The following is a 12780-nucleotide window of genomic DNA, read 5'->3' on the forward strand; positions in this document are numbered from 1 at the left end:
ATTTAAATGGTAAGTATGGCACACAGGAAGGACATGTGGGATGCAGGAACTTTGTGTTGATGCCTCATCTTTTCCCTTTTTTATTAACAGCCTACCTCTGTTTAGATGTTGATTTGTCTGTGAAACAGTAGGGGGAAGCTTCCATTAGGTTTTAAGTTTTTGAGAGATGGACTTATCAGATCTCTCCACATGATTATGAAAGTTATTGGTCCAAATTTTTCTGGTGACTTGGTATGTAACAAAACAATAATATATGTATACTACAATAATAATGAGAAAAGGTATAACTGAATTCATAAGATACCAGCTATAATTCTTTTTCATTTCCAAACTGAAAAAAAAAATTAGGTTGAAAATCAGAAGTTTTCCAAATAAATTGGGGACAATGACTTCTTGCTTTATTGACAGTATTACAGTCAGGGAATTTAAGATGTTATAAAATTATAATGAGGTCAAGTCAGTAATGTAAAATACAAATCTTCTTCACGTACTCTTGTTGGATGACTACTAGGGAATGACTCAGCTTCACTAAGAAGCTTAAATGTGAATATGAAATTCTTAATGGAACCAGTGCAATGAATTGAGAAAATTAACTGTAAGGACTGAAAAACTCAATAAATATCAGCACTTACTTTCCCCAAATTAATTTTCAGAATGCAGCAGCATTTCTGAGAGGTCAATAAGACCCTCAAAATCCCAAAGAGTCTATCATAAAAGTAGTTTGCGCCTTCTCTAGGTTCCAAACACGAGATAAATTTATACCAGCTTTGACCTTATTTCTTTACTTTCTCTCAAAACTCAGTTTTTACTGGACATGAGAGACTCTTTCAGCCAAACCACTGGTGTCCGAGAGTAGGTCTTCTCACCACCTTCGGGACTGTAACCCACCAGGACATTCTGTAGTTGTTCATTGTCTGGTCATGAAAGTGTTTCAGCTCCTGATGAGTGTTGTATATACTTCGGTATTGAAGTTGGAAGAATGTGGTATTACTGTCTTTGTTTCTAGATCACTTTAGAGGAATCCTAAACCTGAACTATGATGAAACATTCTGATTCTGAGCCAAGTAGGAAAATGACTGATTTTTTTTAAATAAACATAAACAATAAGAATGCCAAAAAAAAAAAAAAGTATATGTCTCTCTCTTCTGATACTTCTCACTAAATGTTTATTTTGTGTTTCTTTAATTTTTGTTTTTGATTAGTTCCTTATTTTTATTTTTTTTTTAGTTTATTTCAGTTGCTTTTTAATTAACCCCCAGAAATGGATATTTAGCTCACAAATTTTAAACCACTCTTACGTAGGTCCAATGTTTTGAAATATAACATTTTAATTTTGATTCAGCTCCCATTATTTTTTTTAGATTTATTTTTATTTATTCACTTGAGACAGAGAGATAGCACAGACAAGAGCCTGAGCAGTGGGAGGAACAGAAGGGGAGAGAGAGGGACAAGCACCAGTAGACTTTCTGCTAAGTGTGGAGCCTAAGCATGGGATCCATCCCACAACCTGAGATCATGACTGAAGCCAAAATCAAGAATCAACTGATTGTACCACCCAGGCGCCCCATCTCAAATTATTTTTCAATTTCAATAATGATTTTTTGTCCACTCATAGAAACTTACAGATATTCTATAACCCAATATATAGATGACCTACCTGTCATTTAAAAGATTTATTTCTACCTTAATTAAACTGCTGTCAGAGAACATAAGTCACATTTAATCCTCTGAAGTTTGCTGAAATTCCCTAAGTGACCCAGTAATCTTTGTGAATGTTTCATAAGTGCTTGAAAAGAAAGGATATTCTGCAATTTTTAGATGCAGTATCCTATAAATGTCTGTTAGTTCAAGTAAATTGTTACTGCATATTCTATAACATTGAAGGTTTTTTTTGTTTGTTTGTTCTAACAAATACTGAAAGAGCTATAATACAATATCCTACTATGATTCTGGAGTTGTTTATTTCCACTTGAGTTTATAAACATTGTGCTATATAAATTTAGAAACTATTTTCTTTAATTTCACTTTTATTCTTTAAAAATTATTGTTCAGTGTAAGCTTTATGTTGACAATTACTTTCTCCAAAGCAGGTCAAGACATTGTTCTTTTGGCTTCCATGGTTGCTACTGAAAATTAGCTAGAAGTCTTTTACTCTTACGTAAGTGATTTTTTTGGGGTTGCTTTTAAGATTTTAGTGGTATCTTGGTTTATCAGAAACTTATACATAATTTTTTTAAAAGATTTAATTTATTTATTATTTGACAGAGAGAGAGCAATCACAAGCAGGCAGAGAGGCAGGCAGAGAAGGAGGGAAAGCAGGCTCCCTGCTGAGCAGAGAGCCCGATTCGGGGCTCGATCCCAGGACCCCAGGATCATGACCTGAGCTGAAGGCAGAGGCTTAACCCACTGAGCCACCCAGGAGCCTCAGAAACCTATACATAATTTTTATGTGATATAAAAATGAAGTGTAAGCAGAAACACTGGATTGAAAAAACTCAGGAAAAATGGAAAGAGTCAAATTGACATGTATCAGAAACTTTGCTTGTTTTTTATATATTATCTTATTAACTTTGAAGACAGAACAAAAAACACTTGGGTATCATTATCCCCACATTATACAGGAAAACCTGGGAGACAGTTGAGGTTTTTATAACCTATGGTTCACCTAGAAGCTATGACTTTATAGACGTTCTCAACTTAAAAAAGAAAAGAAAAAGGAAAGGTGATTGTATTTACCGTAATTTATAAACAGGAAGTCTAGAAGAGAGGTAAACTGACCTCATTATATTTATGGAAGGAAAATACTGTACTTACTTTGTGAAAGAAGTTTGTTCTCCCAACGGATCCTATTTTTCCAGTGTAATTCATGAAACTAATGTTTCCTTCAGTAGCTCCATAAAGCTCACACATCTTAATATTTCCAAATCTGTCTAAAAATTCCCTCCATACATCACTCCGTACACCATTTCCAACTGCCAAACGCACTTGATGATCTTTTTCACCTTCTCTCTGTTAGAAGAAAAGATTTTACTTGTAATTTATTATTTCCAGTTCTCCATTCTTTCTTTCATTACTATGATTTTATTGGCAAATATCCAGAAGTAAGTTTGCATATATGCAATAATGAAAGGGAAGTAAAAAAAAAAAAAAATCACGTTTAACTGTTGCTGAACCATGTACAATAGCTAATGAAACTAACACTGGCCTAGAATAATATAGCTTTTATTACTCCATACCTGGTAAAAGATCTTTACCTTCCAGATTACAAAAGCCTTATTTTGGTAGAGATCAGGTAAGGAAGAAAGCATATTTCAGGGAAAAAAGCATTACTTTTTAAAAAATTATAAAAAATATACTTGAGTTTGTACTCTTAGCTCTACTACTTATTGTCTATATAACTTTGAACTAAAAGGTTGAATACCATTGCAATTCTCCATTTATTCACCTGTAAAAATGAGAATACCTCTCTCATCCTGCCGTATATAGTAAACCCAGGGCCTAGCATAGGATGAACGATACACTGATATCATCTAATCCCTATAATATTTGACTTGCAAATATTATGTCAACTGCTTATAAATATTATTATTTTTCATTGTGTTATGTTAGTCACCATAAGTACATTAGTTTTTGATGTAGTGCTCTAAGATTCATTATGTATAATACCCAATGCTCCATGCAATACATGCCTTCCTTACTACCCATCACCAGGCCCTATGACCTGGCAATTATAAATAATATTTTTAAATATGCAATATTCTCACATTTTTTCTTCTGACTGATACTTAAGAATTGAAAGAGAAACAGAACTATATTTTACTCTACATTCAGCAGGCACTATGTTAATGTGAATTATACACTGATCAAAAATGAGAGACTCACACCTGTTAGAATGGCTATTTTAAAAAGAAGACAAGAAATAACAAGTGTTGGCAAGGACAGAGGAAAGGGAACCCTTGTGCTCTGTGGGTGGGAATGTGTATTGGTACAGCCACTGTGGAAAACAGGAGAGAGGTTCCTCCAAAAATTAAAAATAAAACTCCCATGCGATCCAGCAATTTCACTTCTGGGCACTTATGTGAAGGATAAGTGGAAAAGATATTTGCCCCCACCCCCGCCATGTTCACTGCAGCATAAGTTAGTACCCAGGACACAGAAGCAACTCAAATGCCCACTAACATATGAATGGACAAAGAATTTGTAGTACACACACACAAACACACACACACACACACACACACACACACACACACACACAGAGTGGGATATTACTAAGCCAAGAAAAGGGAAATACTGCCATTTGCAACAGCACAGATGGACCTTGAGGGTGTTATGCTTAATGAAATAAATCAGACAAAGACAAAGACCATATGATTTCATGTATATGTGAAATCTAAAAACAAAAGCAAAAACAAAACTCAAAATAATCCCCAATGTAAAGCTCACTGATATAGACAACAGGGTCAAGGAGTGGGGTGAGGGTGAAATGGGTAAAGGAGATCAGAAGGTACAAAATTCCAGATATAAAATAAGTCAGTCATGAGAATATTATATATAGCAAGGTGAGTACAGTTAAAAATACTGGGCTGAATATTTGAAAGTTGCTAAGAGTAAATCTTAAAATTTTCTCCACAAGAAAAAGAAATTTATAGCTATGTGTGATATTAGACATTAATTAGGTTAATTTTGGTGATCATTTTGCAATATACACAAATATCGACTCATTATCTTATACACCTAAGACTTACATAATGTTAAATGTCTATTATATTTACCAAAAAAACTGAGTAAGAATATAGTATGAATTAGAGTAAGAAGATACTATAAGTATAGTTATGATAAATCCATGATTGCCCGAGTGACTCCCATCCTTGCCAAAAATAATTATAAAATTAACAAGAAATAATAATACATCAGCAACAATAAAAATCAATATCCCTGACACTTATAATTAAAAATACACAACTGAGGTGAACAAGGGGAGGTGAACCATGAGAGACTATGGACTCTGAAAAACAATCTGAGGGTTTTGAAGGGGCAGGGGGTGGGAGGTTGGGGGAACCAGGTGGTGGGTATTGGAGAGGGCACGGATTGCATGGAGCACTGGGTGTGGTGCAAAAACAATGAATACTGTTACGCTGAATAGAAATATTAAAAAATGATTAAAAAAAAGAAAACCCACAACTGAGCACATTCTTTATCTCAGTTCCTTCTCAGTCTTAAAAGAAAGGTTTTAATCTATTAACTCAGTGGAAAGGGCTGGCATAAAGGCCTGCAGGTGGAAACACAAAACATGCTCTGAGGTGTTACGGAAACAGCAAAAAGAATGAGGAAGGTAGAAGGCTTGGTTGAAAATGTCTAAGTAGTCCCTGCACCCTTAGATATTCCAACATAGACAATTTATCTGGGTGTCTGCCCTCACTACGTGTGTGTTATACAGATACCAGAGACTAACTTTCTGGAGAAGTCCATCCAGACAGTCACCAGTCTGGGGTTGAGGAATCTACTGAAGACAGTAGTGTTACAGAAAAGTATGAATACTAAATGGTGAGATCATTAAACTCTTCTGCTCTGATCTCAGAGCAAAACTAATCTGTAGTGACAGAAATCAGAATACTGTTCACATTTGGTGGGACAATGGCTGATTCTTGAAGCTATCCAGGGGGATGGTCTTCAAGAAAAAAAATAAACAAGGGTGCCTGGTGGCTCAGTTGGTTAAGCAACTGCCTTTGGCTCAGGTCATGATCCCAGAGTCCGGGGACCAAGTCCCGCTTCAAGCTCCCAGCTCCATGGGGAGTCCGCTTCTCCCTCTGAACTCCCCTCTCATGCTCTCTCTCACTTTCACTCTCTCTCTCTCAAATAAATAAATAAAATCTTTTTTTTTTAAAGAAAAAAAAATAGGGGTGCCTGGGTGGCTCAGTGGGTTAAGCCTCTGCCTTTGGCTCAGGTCATGATCCCGGGGTCCTGGGATCGAGCCCCACATCGGGCTCTCTGCTCAGCAGGGAGCCTGCTTCCCTTCCTCTCTCTCTGCCTGCCACTCTGCCTACTTGTGATCTCTCTCTCTCTCTCTGTCAAATAAATAAATAAATAAATAATCTTTATTTAAAAAGGAAAAAAAAATAAACAGAATTACTTAAAAAATACTCCAAGTGCTATTAAATCATAATGAGAAATTTCAGCTGCAATGGAGAGTTTGAGAGTATTTCAATACTAACTCATTTAGATCCTAATTCATTGGGTGTTTATAAAGCCAAGTTTTCTAAGAAGCAATTATTAGAAATGAAAAGTTGAAAAAATAAAATGGTAATGATCTTTTAATTACATGATATGCCTCAGCTATGAATAAAATGTACATATTATAATTTCTTTATAATAACTTTTAAAAACCTGATTATCAGGGTAATTATATTGGTGCCAAAGAGGAAGAAGAAACAATCTATAAGAATATGTGAGGAGAAAGCCAGGTAGATGACAATTAAAACTAAAAAATCAAAAAATTAGTAACATACATATTTTATTGAGAAATATATGACTAGATAACAACCAGAAATATGTTAAAATAATGAAGGGGGTTTACTTCTAGAGATCAAGTATTGACAGCAAGGGGTTACCTTTATTTTGAGAGTACTACTTGTTTTTTTAAACTATAGAATTCCTTATTTGATAAAATAAAAATTAAATTAAAAGAATAAACTAGGAAGCAAGCAAGAATGTGGATATATTGAAAATAAGAGTCCAAGCTGCTGATTTCCTTCGCCCCGCATCAAGGGTTGAAGGTAAACATTCTGCAGACAGAGAAAAAAAACTCACTCAAGATACAAGCAGCTCCTTTCAAGACAGAGGAGCAGCTGTGTACTGATTCCCACCTCCCATGGGCATGTTGGATATGGCCAACCTGCCATGGATTTTGTTCTTGGATTTTCTGCTATCATTTTTCTGTACAAGACAGTAGTGCTGCTAATCTTAGGGTTTATTCTGCTTGAACAGAGAACAATCTTTTGTGTAGTATAGCTCTTGGATGCTTTCCAGGTCAGAGATGAGTCTCAGCAAATATCATTACTTATAAAATGTGTTGCGCACTCCAGAAAATAGTAAGAAGGTGTTTATAAACCAAATTCCACAGACTTTAACCTGTGTGTGCTACAGCCAGACAAGCTTACTAAATGAGGCTAAATATTCATCCAAAAATGATTGGACTGATAGAGAAAATTGTATTATCAATACTAGGGTAAGGCTTTTGTCTAAAAACATCAAATCCACTTACGTAACTCTTTTTTTTTTCACTTATGTAACTTCAAAGATATCTTTATTTTATGGTCTTCCCTTTTATTTTACTTTTTAAATTTATTTACTTGAGAGAGAGAGAGAGAGAGAGAGAGAGCGCGCATGTGGTCAGGGGAAGGGCAAGAATCCTGAGAGTCCCTCCTGAGCACAATTCCACTGGTGGATCCATCCCAGGATCTGAGATCACAAATTGAGCCTAAATGCAGACTCAGACCCTTAACTGACCAAGCCACCCAGGCACCACTGGTCTTCACTTCTGAAACAAACCCAGAAGATCATGCTTTGAGGGGTATGAGAAAAGATGAACTGATTCATTTTTTACTGTTACAGGAAAAAAAGAGAAGGTATATTTCTTCTGATTTTGAAATGCATGCACATCATAGAAAATTTGGAAAGCATGGGAAAGTTTTAAAAGGAATTAAAAAATCTGTAATCTTACTACACCAACATTATTTTCATATAACCATGTATGTAATGAAAAGTTATAATCATACTGCATTCGAGCTACATATCCTTCTTTATTAATATTATATTCTGAACATTATCCTAAGGTATTGGCTCTTAAGTGTCAAAAACAGGATTTTTCATGTGTACAATTTATGTACTATGACCTATTTTTGGATAACTACCTTGTTTTCCAATATTCACCTATATAAAGAAACCTGAGTGAACATCCAGTCTATAAATCTTTGCAGCTCATTCAGATAGATCCCTCCAAGAACATAATAGTTATCAATTTTTATGATTTTGTTGCCAAAACTATTGTATATTAGCACCACGCTCTAACCAACTGAGCTAACTGGCCACCCTACCAAAACTATTGTATAGAAAGGACATCTTATTTACATTATACTTCTTCAATGTATGAACTAAGAATTCTTTTAATTTAAAATGTTAATTTGGTAAGAACACGTGGAATAATCTTTTTTACAATTAAATATATTATTCTTTTCTTTGGTTAATATTTTTACTTACTTTGTGATTAAAAATCTCCTTTCCCATCCAACATTAAAAAAAAAAAAACTCAACAGACTATCTTCTTCTTTACATTTAACAATTATATTCATCTAGAATTAAATTTGTGAGAAAAGTGTAACTTTTAAAATTTCACATAATGATATGTCTCATTTAAGGCCAATTCAGATAGAGATGCAACGTGAGAGACATTCACAGAGACGTAGAGAAACCCACGCACTAAGTAAGATGAAGAGACAAAAGTGCAAACACAGGGATGGATGCTTGCTCTTTCTTGCTTGATCTTGCTCTCTTTTATTCTCTATCCCCCCACCACACACACTCCCTCTCTCTCTCTGTCTCACTCTTCCCCCACCACACACACACAGAGGGTGTGAGAGAGAGTTTTAAAAAAAAAAAAAAAAGATAAACTAGATAGAGACATTCTTGAAGAAAGAAAGGCGCACACACAGAGACACACAGTTGTACACTGAGACACAGAGATACAAGCAAACAGAGAAGCAAACAAGCAAAAATAAGTGAGATAGAAACACACAGAAAAAGGAGACAAACGCAGAAATCCACAGGGTGCGGGACAGGAACAAAAGACATGTTTGCAGCCCAACAGCAGGAGAAAAAGGAGTAGATATGTTTGAGCCCCCATGTTCAGGTTACTGTACTTTCTCATTTTAATCACCATGACAACCCTAGAAAATAAGACGCATCGTCCCCATTTTGCACATTGGGATATGAAGTTCAGGTCCAAGGTCACAGGCATAAATAAGACACAGAATTCGAACACATTAAAATGAAAGTGCTATGTGGGCAGGGGCTGTAGCCTGTTCTCTCCTCTGTGGTGCTCCATTGCCTAGGACAGTACCTGGTGCATAAAAGATGTTCACAACATACTTGTGGAAGGAAGAAAGAAAGAGAGGGAAGGCAAATCAGAGAAAGAAAGGGAGACAGAGAGGGAAGGAAGGAAAGAAAGGGAGGAGAGGAAAAAACAGCTCAAAACCCTGCAAAGCCCATGTTCTATTTTCCCAAGTATTTCCCTCATGATTTTAGGAATAGAAAGCAATCAAAACATGAGTTTATAATTCAATAGTCAGTGCTTAAATATTTATAGACTTGCATGAGTGTGCACACACACATACACACACAGAGTAAGCCATTTTACAATACACAGAAAGTACTCATTTTTATCTCCAGACATTTAAGCTCCCATTTGAAATTTAAAAGAGAATCTGCTGGATGAGTCACACCTTTTAATAGAGATGCCACAGTCCCGGGTTTCAGTAGAGCAGTGTCCCTTTGCCTTTCAGTATCATCCACCCAAACCAATGTGGACAGACCATGTCCGTACCAGGACAAGACTCACACCCAGTGGACCAAGGCTCCTGTTTTGTCAAAGCGTTCTCAGAGGAGGAGCCGTTTTCCAGCTGCCAGATGCCAGGCAGTGCTTGAACTACAGCTTCCTCCTCCTGAGCCATACATTCACATACTCATTTGCTGAAATGCACAGGCCTCTAACAATGCACTCCTAGAAACAAAGTCCTTTTCTTCCAGAGCACGGGCTTAATCCTACCCAGAAAATCGAAAACACAGCCAAGCTAAATGCTCTTCATATGCCTATGAAAAGTGCAAGTCTGAAGGTTCTGCTTACATACAGGTAATTTTATATCAACCTTGATTTCTCAGAAACAAAGCATGTTTGTTGACAGACAGAGACACCGAAAAGCAATATGAATTAACAGTGAAAACAAAGGGGCAAACCATTTCTGCCTTCAGAAACTATCTGCCTCGGGTAACTAGCTGCTTAATGTGCAAAACAGAAGTATGGTCTAATTACTAAAGGATCACTGGAAATTCATAACCGCATATGATAGGGCTTATGACCCTTCCATCTTGATTCTACTTAAGACCTTTTTTTTTTTTCTAAAACCCACTGATAATCACACATGCACATGTGTCACACCAACACATCCCACAGGGTAAGAATAACTATATTCCAACAGTTTGCTGCCTTCACAGATACTCCAATATCAATATATTGGAAAAAAAAAAAAAAGGCAGCAAGCCAGCTGGGTATTACAGAATGGGTACCAAGTAACACTAAATGCAAACACATTGTCAGAAAAAAAATAAAAGGCATAAAATAGCAAAATTTCTTCTACTGTAGCAGGAAAGGAATGGTGGGGGGGCAGGGTGGAGGCCTCTTTTGAGAAAGAGCCAGAGAATATTTAAAAGGAGAGACATGCCCTGCTAACATAATGTGGGCTCCAGCTGCCCCTAAAAGTCTTTGCCATGCTGCCTTTCCAGCCTGAGCTGGGCAGGTCATGGTTTCAGAGATGCCAGCTCTCAGTTCAACAAACCATTTTAAGGCCCAAATCATAGCTTGAAAAGAGCTATGTGATCTCAAGTATTACAGCAGAAAGCAACCACATTGTGGGCTTATTTCAAACTCCCTGTCTAGATAAAACAGTAAGAGGGATGGCCATTTACAGACTACTTCTGAACAGGTGTCTTCTAACCTGGCAGCACTCTAGGGAGCTCAAGGGTAGAGGGAAAGCCATGTTGCAGACCAGAGACATTTCCAGATTGCCTTGTCTGACAAGAACTGGCTCGAAGACTCTATGCAAGATGTGCCTTAAACCTGAATGACAGAGCTAACAACTAAAAAGACAAGCGAGCTGGGTAGATATAAAGAGAGTTCGATCTGGAAACCCAGAGAAAGGGTCACCTAAGCCACGACTAAGCTGACTTATTAATGAAATGTTCTGAAAAGTGCAGGGGCCCATGACCAAGATAATTTCTGCTATGAGCAGGATGCAGAAGCAGTGTGACTCCCTTCATGCAAGGATGCAAACTTTTGATTTATCCAAACTCCTTCAGGGAGCTCTGTCCTCCCCAGGAATGTGACTTGCTGATTATAACTGGGCTTACCAGGCAGGCTGGGACCAGTGAAAGATTGTGCTGATCAGGAGCACACAGGTATCCTAGCAATGAGGCTCATTATTATTTGTTACTGTATTTTTAAAAAATAACTCAACGAATTTTTATTGAGCACCTGTTATGTGTCAGGTACGATAATGAGTACTGAGGGTATAACATTAGATGAAGAAGATAAACTCCCTGCTTTCCTGGAAGGAGAAGATAAGAGGGGAAGGGGAAGATTAGAGAGAATAAGGAACAAATATATAAAATCTGTAATACGGTAATAAGTTCTGTGAAGAAAAACAAAGCAGTGAAAGAAGACTATGAGATAAGCATTGTGATGGAGTCTGGCTTCATTCTTGATGACTGACTGCTAATAGCTAATAGCTTTCTTTCCCTGCCCCACATCTGGGCAAGCTGATGAGATCACCCAGTGTTCCTTTATTTGGCAGCAATAGGAAGCTCAAAGTATGCAAGCAGTTCCATGTGCACAAGACCATTTGCCCTGGTGTCTTCTTCTTGTTACAGTAAAAGCCAAACCTACCTCTTTCCCAGATTTCTGAAGTCATTTTTGGATATCCTTGGGACCCTAGCCTGCTCTCCCCAGAAAGCCCCATTATGTGAGTAATAAACCTGTTCACATTCTCTTGGTGAATGTTTGGTGCATGTAAGTCTCAACATCTGTACCAAATTTAGGTATGAGACCCTCTGAGTTGCTAAGGTGACTGCACCTATATTAGTAGGACTTGTGGTCAGAGACGCCCTCACCTGGGAGGTGGGATGTGGATGGACTAGGGACTGAGCCATGCAGTATCTGAGGGAACATTCAAGGGGAAAGAACGGAGAGCCCTGATATATTGAAGGAAAAACAGGGAGGACAACAAAGCTGTAGTAGAGTAAACAAGGAGAGACAGCAGGTGTGGCAGGGAGGTGGGGAGGAGGGTCAATGCTATCAGGGGAGCTGACCACATAGAGAGCTGTGTGGTCCATTCTAAAGGAATTTGGATTTTCTTCCAAGTGAACCACCAGAAGGATTTTAATGGTGAAGGAACACAACCTGACTTCCATTTTAACTGAATCATTCCAACTGCTATGCAAGAATGGAATAGAAGGGGACAAAAGTGGGGCAAAGAAGAAGCCAGCCAGAGCAAAACTAACAGAGGGAGCTAGAGCTGGCTCAGACGAGCGCAGCAAGGAGGCAGTAAGCTGAGGTTTGATTCCAGATGCATTTGAAGGTCAAATCTGCAGGGGTTGCTCATGGATTAGATGGGGAGAGAGGGAAAGAGAAGCTCCAAGGGAGATTCCAGGATCTGTGTGGCTGAGCACCTGGATGGGGCAAGAAGGGCATCTTACATTTTGATGGAAGAGGTAGTGAAGAAATTGAGCGTTGACCATTTTTGAGATCAGATGCCATGAGATCTCTAAGTGAGGATGTCAAGTGGGAAGGCAGGTATCTAATACCTGAAATCAAGGGAGAAGACACAGCTGGAGACACACCCTTGAGTGTTAAGCTGTGGGTAGTATTTGCAGCCAGAAACCTACCCAGAGAGTGAGAGTTGAGAAAATAAATGTTTGATTGCAAGTGGTGGGTACTGTGAACATTTACAG

The 12780-nt window shown here is 37.6% G+C and overlaps 1 protein-coding gene across 1 annotated transcript in view; it reads right to left on the bottom strand.

Moving 5' to 3' along the window:
- The window catches only part of SLC27A6 (solute carrier family 27 member 6), a 65908-nt gene that overhangs the window by 15216 nt on the left and 37912 nt on the right, over positions 1-12780 (bottom strand). Inside the window, exon 5 of the mRNA XM_032336835.1 lies at positions 2815-3009. Within this exon, the coding sequence (XP_032192726.1) occupies positions 2815-3009 (195 nt within the window). The remainder of the gene's footprint in view (positions 1-2814; positions 3010-12780) is intronic.

Source organism: Mustela erminea, chromosome 3, assembly GCF_009829155.1.
Source record: "Mustela erminea isolate mMusErm1 chromosome 3, mMusErm1.Pri, whole genome shotgun sequence".
NCBI lineage: Eukaryota > Metazoa > Chordata > Mammalia > Carnivora > Mustelidae > Mustela > Mustela erminea.